General features: G+C 45.0%; 1 protein-coding gene across 4 annotated transcripts in view; it reads right to left on the reverse strand.

Annotated features, from left to right (window-relative positions):
- Window positions 1-17,285: 17,285 nt before the first annotated feature.
- SLC1A3 (solute carrier family 1 member 3) overlaps window positions 17,286-19,518 on the reverse strand; it is a 76,616-nt gene continuing 74,383 nt past the window's right edge. For all 4 annotated transcript variants that reach the window (XM_045787274.2, XM_045787275.2, XM_087867931.1 and 1 more), the window contains one exon: window positions 17,286-19,491. In XM_045787274.2, coding sequence (XP_045643230.1) covers window positions 19,287-19,491 — 205 coding nt within the window. In that variant the 3' untranslated portion in view covers window positions 17,286-19,286. The remainder of the gene's footprint in view (window positions 19,492-19,518) is intronic.

Consider the following 19,518-nt stretch of genomic DNA (forward strand, 5'->3'; position numbering starts at 1 on the left):
TGAGCAGGGGGGAAGGGGCAGAGGGAGAGAGAGGATCTTGAGGGGGCTGGCTCCAAGCTCAGTGAAGAGCCTCATGCGGGGCTCCATCTCATGACCCTGAGATCAGGACCTGAGCAGAAATCAAGAGTCAGACACTTAACCGAACCGACTGAGCCACCCAGGAGCCCCAGACAAGTTATTGCTTTAAGTTACCTGTATTTATAAACATCTCAGCCTTTCTAATTGTGATTTATCTGTCAAATTCTTGTCTGCTAGAGGTGAAATTCTGTGCAACACAAAGTTACATAAGACACAGTGTGCTTGCTTACAGTATAACAGGGGCAGGAATGAAATGGCCCATGAGTGCAGAAGAAGGGGTATTTCTGGCAGTTGGGGTGGCTTTGTCAGAAATACAGGTGGCTAGAATCTTTATACTTTATATTTTCTTGATTATCAACATTTGGATGTATACTGCAGAAAATTTGAAAAAGTATAGACAAGTAGAAAGACAATATTCAAACTTAATTCTATTTAGGCATAGTTCCTTCCAGTTTTTTTTTTCTTAAAGATTTTATTTATTCATTCATGAGAGTTAGAGGCAGAGGGAGAAGCAGGCTCCCTGAAGAGCAGGGAGCCCGATGCAGGACTTGATCCGAGGACCCTGGGATCATGACCTGAGCAGAAGGCAGACATTTAACTGCCTGAGCCCCCCAGGCACCCCCTTCCAGTGTTTTTAACCATGAATTTTTTAAAGAATTGCTAAGATCATATTATATACAATTATATACATATTTATATAATATACATATTATATATATATTATATTATTTACATATAATATACATATTATATACAATTTGGGATCCAGTTTTTTTCCCCCTAGTGTAACATAAACATTCTTTTGTGACATTCGAATGGCTTCTTAAAGCATCATTTAAAATAGTTGCATAATGTTTCTGTGTGCAAATAGGAAACAGGTTTGACTGTTGTGAAAGAGACACAAAATAAGAGTGGTTTAAACAAGATAGAAATTTGTTTCTCTGTTGTGGCCTCTGAGCCAGTGTTCAGAGGCTCAGGCTCCTTTATTTATTTATTTTTTTTTTAAGATTTTATTTATTTATTCGACAGAGATAGAAACAGCCAGCGAGAGACGGAACACAAGCAGGGGGAGTGGGAGAGGAAGAAGCAGGCTCACAGCGGAGGAGCCTGATGTGGGACTCGATCCCAGAACGCCGGGATCACGCCCTGAGCCGAAGGCAGACGCTTAACCGCTGTGCCACCCAGGCACCCCTCAGGCTCCTTTATTGTAGTGTTTTGCCATCCTCAGGTGTGGCCCCCATCTGCAGGATCCAAGACGTCTCACCACCACATTTATGTGAAAATGAGAAAGAAGGGAAAGAAGATAGGCAAGACATACCCCTAACCTTTAAGGATGAAACCCAGAACGTATGCTTTTCACTTCTGCTCACATCCCACTGACCAGCCCAGTCATGTGGCTCTAACTGGCCACAAGGAAGGATGGGAAATGCGTTTAATCTAGGCGACTATCAGTCCAGCTAAAACCAGTGTTTCTACTTCTTTCATTTCTCCTTCTTTAGAAGGAGAAGACAGATATTGAGGGTCAACTAGCAGTTTCTGCCGCACGTTGTGTGGCCAAATACTGCTTCTAGAAACCACATGCTATTGCTAGAGACTTCTGATATTTCCATTTTCTTTTGCTTTAACGATAAATCTTCAACATTTTTGTGCTTACCAAGTGTCAAGTGTTTTACATATTAGTTCATTTAAACCTCACAATAATCTTATGGATAAATATTATTTTCCTATTTTAAAATGTGGAACACGAAGTTAAGGAATTTGCGCAAGGTTATATTATTGGTAAGTCCATATTCTATAAGCACCACTATAGGCTCCTCGTCTTTGACCATGTACTGATGATTTCCTCAAAGAAGATTTCTAGAAGAGGAATTACTGAGTCAATGGCTATGGACATTTTGAAGGCTTTTGATATATTTTCCCCAATTATTTTATAGAAAATTTGTACCAATTGGTCATAACCTCCTATGAAAAGGAAAGATGTCCCCCCACTGGTCCAAAACAAATCTTGCCAATTGGGCACGGACATCATCATCCCACTGTCTCCCTGGAACTGCCCCCTTGATCGACTCTTCTCACACTAGGGCTTGGTTTTCCCCTGTTTAATCCACCACTGTATCCCCCTAGCTCAGAGTAGATCCCCAGTAAGTATTTGTTGGATGAATGAATATATCTACTGGCCCCTTCTTAATGATAACATTATGAAATCTTTGATCCAGAAGGAGTTCAGCAACCCAAAACATAGTACAGGCATACATTAGAAAAAGCTTCAAGAAAAAAACAGAGGTAACAATGATAAACATCTTTCCAAACATAGTGGTGGGAGTCTAATAAACAATGATGTTGGGAATCTACACCTTCTACTAGCCTGGCTCCATATCAGCTTGTGTTCGTTAGCAAATCCGCTTTCACATTTCTCTCCAAGCCCTGTTATCTCCCTTTGGGGGTCCTCTCCTACCCTGTGGTCTCCTTTTTCTTCCACCCTTCAGCCACTAAAATATTCTCATCTTTAATTTCCATTAATAACTCCCCAAGTGCCCCCATTGCTCTCTCATGATATGTTCCTTTTGGCACTCTAATTTGTATTTAAGTGGTTTCGTAATGCATATTTGTTTCTTTGGTCTTACTTTGAATTTCCTGAGGACAGGAACTACATCTCATTTATTTACCTTTGTTTCTCTCAGGCTTGGTGCTCATGGAGTAGGCCTTCAGCAATTATTTCTTGACTTGAATTCCCCTCCGGTTGCTCATGGAAGTCCGTGGCAATCCCTCCTCTCTAGCTGTCTTCCTTTCGCACCACCTCTCCCACTCCCCACCCTTCACTATCAACCTACAGTGTCCTGAGCTCAGCCATAACTCAGTGAATAAGACTTTCTGCCCTGCTGGCCATTCCTATATCTGTGCTCTCCAACATGGTAGCCGCTAGCCACCTGGGGCTATTGAATACTCAGCATGTGGCCAGTGTAACTGAAGAACTGAATTTTCAGTTTCATTTAATTTTAAGTAAAATTGGCTAATTAATTTATATAATTGACTTAAATAACTTAGTTAACTTAATTTAAATTAAAGTAGCCACTACCATACTGGATAGCACAGTTCTCTAAACATGGAACCAACTCCTCAACCAGAAGCTCAGACTGGAGAACAGGCTTTTGCAAGAATTCTGCGGAAGTGCATTCTTGAGTCCAGAAATGAGGGCTGATGGAAAGCTGTACAATTCATTTCTAGGCAGGTCATTGCTCACGGTTGTTCTTAGGTTGTCTTGAGCAAGTCATCATGCAATCGATCCATGGACTATACGTGTAGACACCGCCTGTTGTGTATAGGGGGGCAACTCCATTGAAAGAGCATTCATGTCTATAGGATAAAATGGGGGAGACGTCTAAGTGGCCCATTATTGAATTGCCCTAAAATCTCTTCAAAGGCATAGAGACACTAACTGGAAAAAATTCTTTCTTTTTCCCTCCTCTTCATTTCTGTCAAATTTAATTTTTTGTTTTCTTTTCCTGGAACTCAAGTAGCTGTCAGGCATGTATCGCTGGGAGCCAAATTTGCCATTTTATCTTCGTCAGTTGAAGAACTTTGATTTTTCTTTCTAGGGGTAATGCATTTCCACTTAGAGGACAGCTAAGTGAAAATGCACTCCCGAAACAAGATTTGTTCTGCCGGCTTCTTTCAATTTGTCAAAAGGACAAAAAATCTCACCAGCCTCCCTCTGTAATAATGCCTTGAAATTACTTAGCATCATCTTCCACCTACTTTTCTTATCTCCATTATCTCATATGTATGGCAGGGAAGAAGAAAACGAACACTTTTTGAATTTAATGTTCTGTGTATCCGTGTTTTGCCAGAGCTAATTGTTTTGAACAAGGTGTCTTATCACCGATGAAAATGATCAGTGCCTTAGAGCATAAAAGAAACAGTAGTAGAGTTTCACAAGTCTTTCTCGTAATAGAATCACATACTTAACTCTTTCATGTGCTGACACCGATTTCTAAGACGCAAGTCCTGAGTTAAGCCATGATTATCCTTCAAAATATAAAGATGAAAGGCACATTCATTAATGAAATTTTTTGAGGTTCCTCCGTGCGCTATCCAGTTAGAAAGAGAGGCTTTTTTTTTTTCCAAAATCCTCATTTACAGAGAAGGAAACTGAGACCACCAATCACTTAAGGATTTTTGCTTTTTCAATCCAACCAGGGATGAGCAATGTTGAATATTCAGCATAACTTTTGAGTCTCCTAAATCCCAGCACCATCTTCAAAGCCCAGAAGGCATTCCTCTTGAGGCTAGCCATTTGCTCCCAACACAGACCTGACGTCTACTGCTTGTATATTTGATGTTAACAATGGGTAATGTAATAGCAGAAAGAGATTTTTATTGTCTTCACAAGGTAGGCCCAGTAGAAAAAGAAGGATAGGATGACCTCATTCTTGCCCTGTCGCCAACATTTTCTTTTCTCTGGGTTCTTCCTCCTTGCCTCACCCTTCATCCCTATCATGGGCAGGCTCATCATGATAATGCTATTCCTGGGTAGCTCCAGTTCACTGTCACCCAAGAGGGTCCCCTGGAGGTCCTACTGTGTTCCAGGCCCTTTTCAGAGCTGATCTTCAATCCTCATGTCAACCCTGGGAGCAGGTGGTGTTTCCATTTCACACACAAAGAAACTGAAGCTCAGTGAGGTGCAGTGAGTTGTCTGTGATCCAGCTGATAAAAGGTGACAAAGGCTAGCTCAGAAGTCCTGTCCTTTGATCCCAAAGCACCATACCATCCTGTTTTACTGTAGAGAATAAAGGTTTGTTTCATGGATGTGGAGCCTGGGTCTCGTGGAGCTTCCAAGTACCATTCTGTTAGAGAAGAGAAGCCTTAAACTGGAAAACCCCTCATGGGAGGAAACCTGGTCTAGGTGTCTATGGCAGGCTGAGTCATGGTCACCCAAGGAGGTCCATGTCCAATCCCTGGACCCTATGAACATGTCACCTAACGTGGTAAAAGGAACTTTGTTAACGATCTTGCGATGAGAAAACTATGCTGGATTGTCTGGGTAGAGCCAATGTAATCACAAGTGTCCTTGCGAGAGGGAGGCAAGTTTAGAGTGAGCGGCAGGAGATATGCCAATGGAAGTAAGAGGTTGGAGGGGGGTCAGGGAGGGGCCACCAGCCAGGGAATGCAGATGGCATGTAGAAACAGAAAAAGGCAAGAATATAGATTCTGTCCAGTACCCCCCAGAAGGAATGCAGCCCAGTTAACACCTTGATTTTAGACTTCTCATCTCTAGAACTGTAAGAGAACAAATTTGTATTGTTTTAAGCCATTAAGTTTATGGTAAGTTGTTGCAGGAGTGAAAGGAAAATAACACAGCTTACTAACAAAGAGAAAACAGCCACCCAAGGTTTGGGTTGGCCGGCTGCTGTCTCCTCTCATTGGAGCCAGTGATTCCTCCCCACCTGTCCTTTTTTTCTGCATAACACCCTGGTGGGGGGACCTTTTATATCAAAAGTATCATGAAGTTCTCACTTTTTAAAAAAGTCATTGAATTGTTCTTGTGTTGTATATGTTTGTTTATATTATATATATTATATATACACACATGTATAATATATGTACACAAATACATACACACTGAATCAACTGCACTGCTGAAAGACCCAGAAGGTAGTACAAATTAAGAGTTTGGTTTCTGTGATTTCATGAAGGAGAATAGGATCTTCCACAATATCATGTACCTTACAAAACGAACAGAGTGCCAGATTGGGAGGAGCTTACAATGATAGGTAACTGACAAGCAAGGGTGTTAGAGATAGAATATCAAAATTCCATAAACATTGTGAATGCCTGATTCAGGGAAGTTATACTCCATCTAGAGTAAAACCACCTTTCAGCTACACTGGTTCTTGACCCAGGGAAGGTTGTTCTCAAGGGACATTTAAAAATGTGTGAGGGCATTCTTGGTTGCCACAGCAACGGGGATGGGAGATGAGGAAGGGTGGTGGAGATGGTCAAGGGGTGGGGGAACGACCAACAGTTAACGTCAGGAACCCAGGATGCCCGATGCCTGTGGTTCTCAGGACCCTGATGAACTGTCTCACCGAAAATGACAATGACATGTCTATGGAGAGACACTGAAAGAGGAAGAGGATAGTACTCAAACAGGTGCTAACCCTGGCCATGTGGAATTCATCAAGTTAAAGATGATGCCGTTAAATTGAGAACTTGTTTAGTCTCAGTTCTGCTGTCACCCTGCTTTCAGACACTGGACAGGAAACACACCGAGAGTCACCGGGGCTTTCTCTATCTCTCCTGTGGTTGCCTTACTGTGCAATCACAAAGGCTGGACCAGACTCCGTTACCCACTTGGCCATGATCACTACCACCGTCATCACATCAACCACCTGGTGAGGGAGTACCTTCTGCAGGCAGAGACTGCTCTGCCTTTGAAATCACAAGCAGTTTGGGAGGCTGGAACTACATGAAAGAAGGAGAAGTGTGGTTAAGACAGAAGACTCTAGAATCGCATCATCTTATTGGAATTCCAACTTCACCGTTGGTTAGTTTTGTGACTTCAGGCAAGTGATTTGACCTAGTTTTCTCATCTGTAGAATGGGGGTAATGATAATAATTATCTGCAGAGTTTTAATAAAGATTAGATGAGACCATCTATGTAAAGAGCTAAGCACATACTAAGCAGTCACTATGTGTTAGCTATTATTATTAGGGAAGCGAAGAGCCAAATTTAGCTGAAAGGTTAAGAGTATGCTTGCTAGACCCACACTGTTGAATTAAAAACATTAGTTCCAGGGGGCGCCTGGGTGGCTCAGTTGGTTAAGTGTCTGACTTTTGATTTCTGCTCAGGTCATGATCTCAGGGTCATGAGGTTGAGCCCTGTATTGGGCTCAGCAGGGAGTCTGCTTGAGGGTTCTTTCTTCTTCGCCCTCTGCCCCTCCCCCCTCTCCAAACAGGCAAGCAAGCAAGCAAGCAGACAAACTTATTGGTCCCACAGCTTGTGGCCTTGAGAAACCTACTTAAACTCACCAGGCCTCATTTTCCTCATCAGTAGAATGGGGGGGATAATAGTCTCCATTTCAGAGGGCTGACAAGACTTGATTTTAACCATGTAAATCTCTTAGAACAATGCCTGGCACCAGGTAAGCCTTCCATAAACCTTTGCTATTCTTTTAATGGAGTAAGGCAGGCAAGCAATGATAGGAAGGAAATAGGAATCTAGATTTTATAGGTCAATTAATGAGTGCCTTATATAAAATGATAAAAGGGGCAAGAGAACCAGTTTTTTTGAGTGCTTAATAAGTACCTGGAATTTAACATCAAAGGAGTTGTTTTGAGCATTGAATAAAAAAAGACACCCCCATGCCCACTGTGGGGGGTTGTTTTCTTTTCCCAATTTTGCAGCTGAGGCTTACAGAGGTTTACCCAGGATCTCATGATGGGCGTGATGGGCGATGGACCCTTGGTTACGTTTGCCTCTAAGCCCTTGTTGTTTCCCCCTCCCTTCTGTGTCCAGCTACAAGAAGGGAAGTGATGCTTGTGGTGGGGGAGAGGGGAGCAGAACGTGAGGAATTAATTCCGCTGCAGTTAAGATTGTTAGGTTAATGCTTTCAAGTTCAAGATACGGCAGTGCCGGCCTCTTGACGACCACCAGATGTCAGTGCTAACAAGGAATTTCTCCCCTTCATCCTGTGTCCAGAGCTAAGTACCAGAGTAGACTTAATTTATCATTTGGCAAGAAGAATCAAGCCTGGCCTGCGGGGAGCATCGCTGCAGAGCACAGAGATAGACAGTGATTGCATGCCATCAAAGGAGAGCAGAGGATTAAAGAGAAGGAGGGCAGGGATGTGGACAAATCCTCTGAGCCTGGGCAACAGAGCCCCAGACTCCTGTGGATTCCTGCTTGGATGCGAAGGAGCAGAGAATGATGCTTCTGGCTCAGACAACGGGCTTGTGTTACAATCCAATCCTGTTTGGCCTGACTCAATTCCAGCTATAGGGCATTTTCCCAGATTCGTGAAACTTTAGAGCGGGAAAGGACTTGAGATTATTTGCTGCCATCCTGTGGCAGGATCCTTCTCTCTCTCTCTCTCTCTCTCTCTCTCTCTCTCTCCCACCCTCCCTCCCTCCCTCCCTCCAGATAAAGCCAGCCTACACACACTGTGTGAAACAAACGTAATAATAACTAATAATAACGTCAATACTAACAGTAGCCAAAGGTGATAGTAAAAATACTTCACAATTGCCCAAGCATGGGTGCTGACTAATCAGAAGTGACGGAGCAGTGAACAGCAGGTCTGGCTGTCCTGGTGCCTACAGGGTTTCAGCCCCAGAAATTGCTACAGCGTATTGAGCACATGTATGTGCCGGGTGTCCCGGGCGTCAGCTAAGTATCACCTAATTAAATACCCATAAAACTCCGCGATGCCAATGATACTTCACCAGAGGAGGAGACCTTAGGTTTAGAGAAGTGGCATTACTGTCCCAAGGAAACACAATACAGAAGTGGAGGAGTGTGGTTTGAACTGGCAGCGCCTGATGGCAAAGCTGGTGCTCAGGCTTAGCCATTCTGGGGTGGCTCGCTGTCTCTTAAGCGCATAGCTGCGACAAGGACAGGGCAGGAGGAAGGGGGCATCTGCTTGCAGTCTGAGAGTTTGAGACAGGTGGGTGGGGCAGTCTTTTCTGTTTTGCTTGGAAGGACCCTTGATTTCTTCCAGCAAGGGCCTCTGAGAGATGGTGTGGCCATCCTGGTCTCTGATTTCCCTTAGGGCAGGAAATACCTAGTAAATGGTGACCTCTTTCCTATGTCAGGGTTTGCCTTGATTTTTTTTTTTTTTTTCTGGGTAGGGGGAGTAGATTTGAAATACATTTCCATTATTTTTACTTCAAGTCTTCTGTCCACTTCAAGAGGGCTCTTGCCTTAGGGAAATGTTTGGACTCTATCCAGGCTGACCCCCCAAGGGCTAGAAGCCACAAGGTGGGTTCCATGATGGTGTCTGAGCTCTAGAACTCCTTAGCTTTTTCCCCAAGCATGGTTCCTTAGTCTTTCTCCCATGGGGCCTCACAGGGCCTCTAAAGTACAGAGAAGAGGTCCAGAGTGACCTGGGGCAGGTCACAACCTCATGAGAGAGACAAATGGAGGAAATAGGAAAATGGAAGAAAAACCTAGGCCAGACATAAAGACCCAAAATAGTTGTAATTTCATAAATGAATAAATCTCAGAGAGAGAAATAAGGATTTCTTAAGTAGAAGTAAAAAAAGTAGTCTTTGAAGAGAGACTGGAAAAAAAATCCATCAAATGATAAAGAACCACAGTGATGGTTTCCCTACCCCCGGGCTTCATTTTTCTGTAGTAATAATAATAACAACAGCAATGAGTATGATTACTACCTAATATTTTGATGGGAAAAATTGACATGATTTTCTCTTTTGCTTTTCTAAATAGGTTTCTGTCAACCCAGCCAAGGCTCCTCATCTGCCTCAAGAAATTAGGGAAATTACTGCAGAAAGAAATTAATAGTATTCAGGTTCTGATTTTCAAAATAGAGTCTTATTTCAAGGCCATAGAGTTGAGAACAGGCATTGTGAAGAGAGATTTTCTAAATTCCCTCATCTCCTTCCTTAGCTTATCAAGACCCAGGCCAGTGAACAAGACCGTAGGGTTTTCATTTGGGAGGTTCATGTAGGAAGAGAAGTGGATGGCAGAAACCCCACCTCTTCCATCCACAGGATGGCTGGAAAAAGGAGGGAGGCCCCAAGAGCAGGTGTCCCCCAAGCTGAGGAGCAGAGCATGGGCAGAGCGCTCTGACCCCTCTCCTCCCTGCTCCTTCACTCTGCACCGGCAGACCGGCAGACCGTGTGGTCTGCATACCTGAGGCCTCTCTCAGTTCCCGTGTGGTGTGGATGTCAGGCTGAGAGCCAGCAGGTCTGTTGGGGACCCTGGAGTGAGTTCCAGAGCTGGGTGAAGAAAGTGGAGGGGAGGAGAGGGAATGGGAAGTCCAGAGGACTGCACCGAAAGATGCCGAGCATTGAAACAGAAGGTAGCCAAGTTACCTAAAGGAGACTCTTTACGTGGGGAAGTGCTAGGACTGTTCATCCCAAAGGGCAAAGAGAGAAGGTAGAGATAAAACAAAGGATCTCCGGTCTCTCAAACCCCCAGTGGCATCCCATCACACCTAGAGTACAATCTACAGTCCTCACAGAGGGCTGCAAGACCCTGCCAGAGGGCTTCTCCCTCAGCCCCTCTCTGACCCTGCCCTTTTGTCCAGCCTTCCCGGCCTCCTGGCTGTTCCTGCCACACCGCTTGCACCACACACCGGAGGTCTTCGGAGGTCCCCGGGCTTGACCTCTCACTCCATTCAGGTCTTTCCTAAAACAGAGCCTCCTTTGGAAGCCTTCCCTGACCACCCCATTTCAATAGTGCTCTGATCCCTCTCCAGCTCTTTGCAGCTTTTCTAGTCTTCCTAACAGTGATTACAACTTGACCCACTGTCTTAGTGAGCTTGGGCTGCCTAACAAAATACCGCAGACTGAGTGACCGAAACAGCAGAGATCTTTCCTATCACAGTTCTGGAGTCCAGAAGTCCAAGCTTCGGGTGCCCATATGGTTGGGTTCTCGTGAGGGCTCTCTTCCTGGCTTGCAGATGGCAGTCTTCTCCCTGTGGCACCATGGAGCCTCTCCTCGGGGTGTGCACACAGAGAGAGGGCCACCAATTCTGTCGAATTAAGTACCTATTCTTATTACCTCACTTAAGCTTAATTACCTTTCTCCAAATACAGTCACAGTGGAGTTAGGGTTTCCACACATGACTTTGGGAGGGTACATTATCTAGTCCATTGTAGTGTATGTTTATTGGACTGTAACTGTACGAACAGAGGGACTTTATCTGTACATCCCTACATCTACATTACCCATCACTATGCTGGCACTCTATTAAATATATGTTAAATAGAGGAAGGAACTTCATTTTCTCCAGATATTTTACTGGTAGTGCGAACAAATTTATGACCCCATTATAATAACATCCCAAACTAGCACCATTTATCGAGCATGTATGTATGTCAGGGACTTTATTTATTTACTTAAGATTTTATTTATTTGAGAGAGAGAGCACAAGCAGGGGGAGTGGCAGAGGGAGAAGCAGGCTCCCGGCTGAGCAGGGAGGCCAATGAGGGGCTCAATCCCAGGACCCAGGGATCATGACCTGAGTCTAAGGCAGATGCTTAACTGACTGAGCCATGCAGTTGCCCCAGTGTCAGTGACTTCACCTTTGTTTTTTATCTAGCCTTTAATAATCCTAGAAAATAGGAATGATTATGGAGCAAATCAAAGCACGGAAAGGTTAAATGACTTGCACAAGGTCACATAGCTCATAAGCAAAGCCAGGATTAGGATAGCCTGTCAACGCTGAAGTCTGTTTCTTTCTGGACTCTAGACCAGTGTTCTCAACCTTTGGTGCTCATCAGAACCACCTGGAGGGCTTGTTACAACAGATGGCAGGCTCGACCCTCTGAGGTTCTAATTAGGTAGGTCTAGGTAGGTCTAGCATCCCAGGGGATGCTGATACTTCTGGTGTGGGGACCACACTTGGAAGATCACTCTGGAGACACAGAGTGCAAGTTCCTTTTTGCTTCTGAACCATTTTCTGTCTCTATGGCCTTTGCTTGAGTCAATCAGTGATGGGTTTCAGGTCCATGCTGTTTCCATGTGGTCTGGTCGGGAGTGGCCACGAGGAGCTCAGAGAAAGACCTTTGCCACAGGGTGGCAGCAGCACCCCAGGTACAGTGTTTGTTCCGGCCAGGGACAGCTCATTAGCACGCCATCCCCTGGGTTCCCACAGAGCAAGGGCCTGACCGCCTCTCCATTTCCCCTTGGCAGGGAGGCGGAGGCTGGAAGGAGGCCTGGCAGAAGGGGAGGTCATTGGCACACAGAGGGGCAGTTTTGTTCTCTGGGAGACTCAGGAGGAAGCTGGGTGGTCTCCTCAGAGTGTCGAATTGTGCCCTTCACAAAACCACCATGCAGTGTGGTGCTGCTGGGAGAGCCAGGCCTAACAAAAGCCCGCAGAGGAGACTGGCAGGCCTGCGGGTCCGCCCCGGCGCAGAGGCCCAGGCCCCTCCGTGAGGAGGCCTGCGGGTTTCTCCTGGTGCCAGTTTCCAGGGGTGACGGGCCTCACACGCCCCCACCCCCCAGCCAAGATGTAGGTCTGCGGCCTCCTGGCCTCTTGGCCTCCTCGGGGAGTTCCGTCCTGCTCACAGTGGGCCCAGATGGGGTCAGAAAACACTCTCCCCTTCTCCAGCGTCACCCCCACCCTCTTCCTCCTTCACCGAGCCAGTTTTGTTCTAAACGTCTTAAGAATCTCTAAGTGCCAGACACAGCGCTGGCGGTGTTCTATTATCATCTGTTTAATTCTCATTACATCCTCCTGAAGAAGGTGGCATTATATTCATTTACGATGAGGAAGTTGAAGTTTAATCTACCGTTTGTCAAGCTTAGTTGACCACAGAACCCCATTATGACAGCTCTGCCAATATAGGGAAGCTTGATGGCAACATCGCTTTGAAGGTTGCGGGATTCATATGCCCCCGTCATACACAGCCGAGGGCACTGGAAGATCAGGTCAAGGTCCCACAGCTGGTTGAAAGCAAGTGAGAGACTAAAACTCCTTTCTCTTGTCTAAGTCTGCTCTCCACTCCACCAGTCGGGTGAAGCTGTTCTACAATTACCATTACCGCGAAGTCAACAGATTCTGTTCCAGGGTTAGTGGGGACGATCCAGGGCCCCTGTGAAAGCGCTCAGGGGCTCAGGTACAGCAAGTGCGGATTCAGCCCAGCGCCCCGTACAAGTTCGGATGCAACCACCGCTCTGAGGCGCAAGGCCTCTAGGTTTTAGGCCGCATGAAGCTATTTTGAGTCTAGTCGTGTTACTTTTCTAACTCACGTGGGCTTTCTCGAGTTTGTTTTCTACTTCTTTGGCTAATAGCTTACCATCAACTTAAATCACACAATGCTTCACAGAGGCCCCACAGTGCCAAGGCAGTGGAATTTGGTGAAACTTTTCAGACTGGCGTTGCTGACAGAATCTGTGAGTGCTGAGTTCCCCCCAGGGCAGACCCATCATCAGTTCCTTTCATGGCTTAGCTGATCCCGGGATGGTCTTTATTTTCTCCTGCCATGTCTGCCTGGCTCCTGGCTGGCTGCCTTCAGGCCTTTTATGATCCCCTGAACCTACAGAGTTGAAAAAGAAATTCGCAAGTTGTCATCTGACACCAGCTTCCAGGAGACTCAGTGCTATCTTTAACATGCGCATATGTGATGATTGGGAAAGAGTTTATGGTTTTTAGGGGCATGTTTTGTCCTTTTGCAGTATCTGTGGGGCCCTGCTTTTCATAGGCTTCAGCCTGTGGTTTAAAGAAGGGGCTTTTGTGGGAATGATGCCCATCCTTGGAGGCTGGAGTTGCCTGAAGCAGCTTTGAAAAATGCCTCATTTCCAACTTTACAATGACTGGAAAGTGGTGGTCTTTGAATAACTCAATATGAAAAAAATATGGGCACTTGCCTAAAAGGGGCACCCCAAATGAAAAAAATGTGTTCACCACTGGAAAAAAATTTTCAGCCCTGTAATGGATTACAGAAAATATTTTATGTTGGATTGGGGGCGGTGGTCAGGAGGAAGGAGTGAGAAAAAGAAAAAGGAATGAGAAGAAAAGAAAAACATATGAATCTTAAAATATCTCAAGTGTAGATATCTGAAATGTTGTTTAATTTATTTAAGACTGTTCATGAAGTCTTTTTTTTTTTTTGAGAGAGAGAGATTGTAGGGTGGGAGAGGCAGGGGCAGAGGGAAAGAATCCCAAGCAGACTCCCTGTTGATTGGGGAGCCTGATAAGGGGCTTGATCTATGACCCTGAGATCATGACCTGAACTGAAATCAAGACTCGGACCCTTAACCAACTGAGCCACCCTGATGCCCCAAGACTGGTCTGTGAAGTCTGGAGCTACAAGACTTACAAGCACAAAATGAGTGATAACGTCCCCTGAGCAAATAAACAGTGGGAAATGTCCCAGATCTGGACTGCCTTTTAAAGCAGTGTTTTTGTTTGTAGAGAGAAATTAAAAGTTATGATGATTATTTTTAATAAGATCACACCAACATTTATCTACAGCATCACTTCATTGGGGCAAACATAAATTGTCTTGAATTCATTTCGCTTGTGTAGGGTTGTTAGATTAACAAAAATACAGGTTGCCCCATGCAGTAGTTCAGAATGAACTTACACTAAAACATCGCTATTTACTACTTATCCTAAAACAGTTATTTCTCTGAGATTCAAAAAAAAATTTTTTTTAAGATTTTATTTATTCGACAGAGATAGAGACAGCCAGCGAGAGAGGGAACACAAGCAGGGGGAGTGGGAGAGGAAGAAGCAGGCTCCTAGCGGAAGAGCCTGATGTGGGGCTCGATCCCAGAATGCTGGGATCACGCCCTGAGCCGAAGGCAGACGCTTAACGCTGTGCCACCCAGGCGCCCCGCCTGAGACTCAAAATTTAACTGGATGTCTTGAATTTTATCCCACCACCCTACTTTACTGCAGATTCAGTAAAATGTGACTTTCCAAACTGAAGATTGAGATAAGAGTTTTGTGGTCGTGACGAGGGAATATCAGCTGGAAAATGTTACCCTCCCGCTTTCTGAGTTTCTGTCTGTGCCTGGGAAACATAAGTGATGGAATGGGAAGATGAGAATTCAGAACAGGATGCCAAAGAAGGCGTTGGTCGGGAAGAGAGGCCGGGCACAAGGAGACAAAACAGAGAATAATACCTGGAAGGAAAGGGGTTCCTGGGAGAGACGATTGGAGAAGGAGGATGACCAGAGAGAAGAGGGAAATGGGAGCACTGAAAACTTTTTAAACAGACTGATGGCTTTCTCTGCTCTGCAGAGCTTGGAATTTCTCACGTGTTTATCAAGCGAGTTCTAAGAAGTTCAGTCCTTGCCCCCCAAGCCCCGCCGCTCCGCAAAGGGCTCCGGGCTCCCCCTGGTGGGTATCTTGGGTATCGTCCCCCCCAGCCCCTGCCTCATTTATCCCGGAGATTCCTTATCTCCCACTTTCCTTCTCAGAAGCTGCCCATCAGCTTCCTTCGCTCTTGCGGCCTTGCTATTTTTCCGTCGGTTTATTCATTCCGAGCCTGCCTTCGGTGTGACACCTCCCAACAGTCCTGGCCCCCGGGAACAGGCCACACAGAGCTGGTCATTGTTGCCCCAGTTCGGGGACCACCCGGGTGGGAGCAGAGGCTGCGCGCCGCTGCGGAGGCTGGATGATTGACAGCAGCCTCGGGTCAAGTGCCCAGCGGCCGCCCGGAAAGAGGGCTCCCTGCGCCCCCCCGCCGCGCCCCCTCCGCCGCAGGATGCTCTTCACTCGGCTCCCACGCGGCGGGAACCGAGCCTCTCCTCTAAGCTCCCTTCAGACCCGGGCAATTAACAGCACTAAAATCTCTGTTTTCAACATGGTGTGTATGAATAAAGTCTTACAAAAAAGGGTTTTACTTGGAGAGTGAAACTATTTAACTTGGGAAAGGGAATCCTGCTGGGGGTGAGACAGTGGTGCTGAAGGGATAAATATGAGAAAAGGAACACACAGACCCCCAACTTCTCAAAGCGTAGGATTAAAAAATTTTGTTAGAAATGTATTTACTTACCAGAAACATTTTCTTAAAAAGTTAACCTGAAAATTTTCAGTTAAGTTGGTGAACAGATCTGTTTCCTTCCCCATCATCTTCTGCACCGCACCCCCCCCCGCCCCGCCCCACCAGGCCATACAGTCACACCTTGACAGAGCGGATATACCCCTCAATCATAATGCCGTCTCCGCAGACCTCCCACAGGTTGATGACCAGCTTGTCAGATTTGTACTTGAGGGGGAGGGGGTGCAAAATCCAGTTTAAGCTGCAGAAGTCAGAAAAAGGCTGGTGACTGCTGGAGGAAGCGCTTCCCTGAATGCTTTTGTGTCCAGAATGTCCTACAGGTGTACACATATGGGTCCCCTCAAGGTGGCCACGGCTGGTTTGGTTCCCTCAGGCTGTCAGCAGTCTCCTTCCACTTCCCCAATCAACTATTTGAAGATCACAGATGCCTTGAAAAAAACTAGGATGTACTGATCAAACAGTGATTTGTAAATTTTTTGGTCAAAAGATCCTTCTGACTACCCTGACATTTGTGTTAACTTTCCTCTTCCTAGTTTTTTTCCTTTTGCGTGTTTCTCTGAACAATATTTTGGGAATCTGAAAAGTATATAAGTGAAACTAAAGATCATTTTGGTGAGCATTAACTTCATTATGGTGTTAAATCTTTCTATCCAAGAATATTGCATATCTGTCCATTCATTTAGGTCTCTCTCAGTCTTGCAATAAAGTTTTATGTATTTTTTTCAGTAAAAAAAGAAATCCTTCAGAGAACGGATGGAAATTAAAATGTCTACCCCAGAAAAAAGCAAATACACAGAACTTTCCCTACAATTTCAAGGGCAATGAAAACTCATTTAAGTCTTCACATGGATAACCTAAGGGTTTACAGACCCTACTTAAAGAGCCTCTCTGTTACCTACGGGTAGAGGGAGGGTCAGTCTCCAGACGTAACTTCAACCTGGGCATTCCATATTATCATCTGCCAATTCTTTATTAAAAAGCCTGAGAGGACAAAGCAGTAGTCCAAAAGTTGTTCTTTATGAATAGAAGGGGTTCGCTACCACAGGGGCTGCTTCTGAAACATCCCTTGAGATCTTATTTAGCTCTTTTCATAAATGGCAGTAGTAATCACACAGATAAATCTACCTAATTTGAAGGCCAGACAGGAAATTACTTTTTTGGAAGAGCAAATGGTGGCATTACACTTTTCTAATCCCCACATGGAAATGATTCAATTTATCTGAGAAATTTATGTGGACAAGTAAGTGCAGGCCAAAACAGTGAAGTGCTTCCCTCATCAGCTCCTTTCAGCTCCAGTTCCAGGAGCTGGGCAGGGAGAGAACGTGTCCTTCCTTATTTCCTTGGGACTGGCTCCCCCAGCCAGTCCTTCCACAACGTTACCTAGTATCACCTAAAAAAAATCTGCATGGTATCCCTTCCCAGCATTGCCCTGAGCTCACTACAGTACTTCCATGGATGGGACACAGATTTTCCTTCGGGGAGAGGAATAACAACAACATACAAGGTCATAATGTAAAACTAATTTTTTCTTTATTGAAAATACATCTACAAAGTAATGCTTCTCAGTCCCCACGGGGTGCATGCCGATGCAGAGCCTGTGATGGGCTGGCCAGAGGATCATCCTAGAGGACTTGCTTTCCGTAAGAAATGGTTAGTATAAAAAAAGATCACACTGTGTAACAGAATTAATTTGACATGATTAATTTTTTGCTCTACTGGTGTCACGAGATGATAGCCATGGATATTAACTTTTGTAGTGTATTTCCCAAATAGAGCCTCGGCATTAAATAGTTACTCCACCACAGCCTAACGTTAACCTTTGTACACATGTAACGCTCACGATCTATATAAAAAATCTAATTGTATATCGGGGGGTGTATGTCTAGATTTTCAGTCTGTTAGCATAATTAAGTCCATTCTTTACCATTTTCGGTCGGAAACTCAAACACAGCTGGTATTGTCTGTGAGCTCCCACTCCATGTCTTTGAATGAATACTCCTCAGGGGGTAAAAAATTAATCTCCTCCAAAGCTGGGAGCCGCCTCGCCTGCGACTGATGCCCCTGCTGGCTTTTTCTTAGAACCACATTGGCGGTGTCTTTATACTGATTCGTCTTCTACCATTTCTCTCAGGGACACAAACAAAATAAAACCAAACCCCACTCCAGCCGAAGGTTTTGAACGATTTGCTAAGTGGAATTCCAACACAAAGATATCTTGTTTCTCTCATTCTAGGAACTTTTGCTTATAGTCAAAACCTTTTCAAATCAGAGACCACCCACCCAGCTCACGGAACTCTATTACAGAGAGAGCTCATTCATCTGACTTCTTTAAAAAATATAGACGTGCCTATGTTGATAGGCAAACTTCCTTGGGGGATGATTTTGAACTGAAGAGAAGTATTTCAGGTTAAAAAAAAAAATGAACCTCTCCATTTTAAATTCTTCTTTAAAGATGGTGTATGATCTTGGGGTTTTAAAATCCTCTCTCTAGTGTCAGTCATGCTCCGTTCTTTCCTACCTGGCTCTTTAGTGTTCTATAGTAAGACCGTGGGCACCCTTGCTGGCTGCTAGTCTTACATTTTACTTTTTAAAAGTCTGTAGTCAGTTGAGGAGTGGTGGGAGGCATCCATCCCAGAGCAGTCCCTTCCGTTTGGGAAGAGTAGGAAAGAAGGGAATCCTTCCCCTGTTGGGAAGAACTGAGCAGAGTTTCATGGATTATTCCACTCCTGGAATGGCCTCCAGCCTGGTGACTTGTGTAACTGACATTTTGGACACAGGACCCGGTAAACCATACAGCCATCCCTCCCCTATTTAGAAAGGTTCCTTCCTAGTAAGTGTCCTTTCTGAAAGTCCCATGCTCCATGGAATGGTACTTGCTACATGATGTTCCAAGGAGGAACAGAAGGCAGACTCTTCCATGACGTCACGGGATGTTTGGGCTAGAAGAGACCATCTAGGCGTCCGGAGAACTCACTCATTTTACAGATGAGAACACTGAGGCCTGGAGATGAGATGTAACCTGCCCATGGCCACATGGAAATTTCACTCTATGTGAGTCCTCACAGCTGTGCTAGCTGTGTATTCATACTGCCCTGCTGTTAATAAAATCAGGACACAAATCAGAAGAGAAAGGGAAAAAAAACCCTTCTACTCTCCCACTGATAACCGATTACAGTTTATCAAGTTGTTTTAATACTAAAACTGAATTGTATTCTGAAGGATTTTTAACTTTTGAAAGTTGATTTAAAAGCATGTTTTAGCCCACTATTTGACTCTTTAGCTTATAAAAAAATCACATTTACAGTTTTGTGTGCCACATAAACGTGTAAGATCTGATCTGACTCGCGAAATCCTCCCTTGTTTTTGGATGAATACTTCCCAATCCTATCAGAGTACCAGGAAAAGGGAGGTAAGGGGGCCTCCTGGAGAGAATGAGTTGTAACAGATGGAAACATTTTACAATGGTTTGCAAACACCTGCTGCTCAAGAAAACATTTTTTTGTGTTAGTCTACATCTTGGTTTCACTGTCAATGGGTTTCTCAGTCTCGCTTTCCTGGGCAATCAGCTGATACGGTTTCTTCATTTCGTTCTCTTCGATGACGGAATTACCCATTTCGACGTCTCGGTTCTTCAGCTCGTGCCGTGACAAGTGCTCCACAATGCCGGCTCCAAGGGAGTCTCCCAGCACGTTAGTGGTGGTGCGGAGGCGGTCCCTGAGGTGGGGGGTGGGGGGCAGAAAA

Source organism: Ursus americanus, chromosome 15 (genome assembly GCF_024610735.1).
Source record: "Ursus americanus isolate L20-20 chromosome 15, mUrsAme1.1.p, whole genome shotgun sequence".
In the NCBI taxonomy this organism is placed as follows: Eukaryota; Metazoa; Chordata; class Mammalia; order Carnivora; family Ursidae; genus Ursus; species Ursus americanus.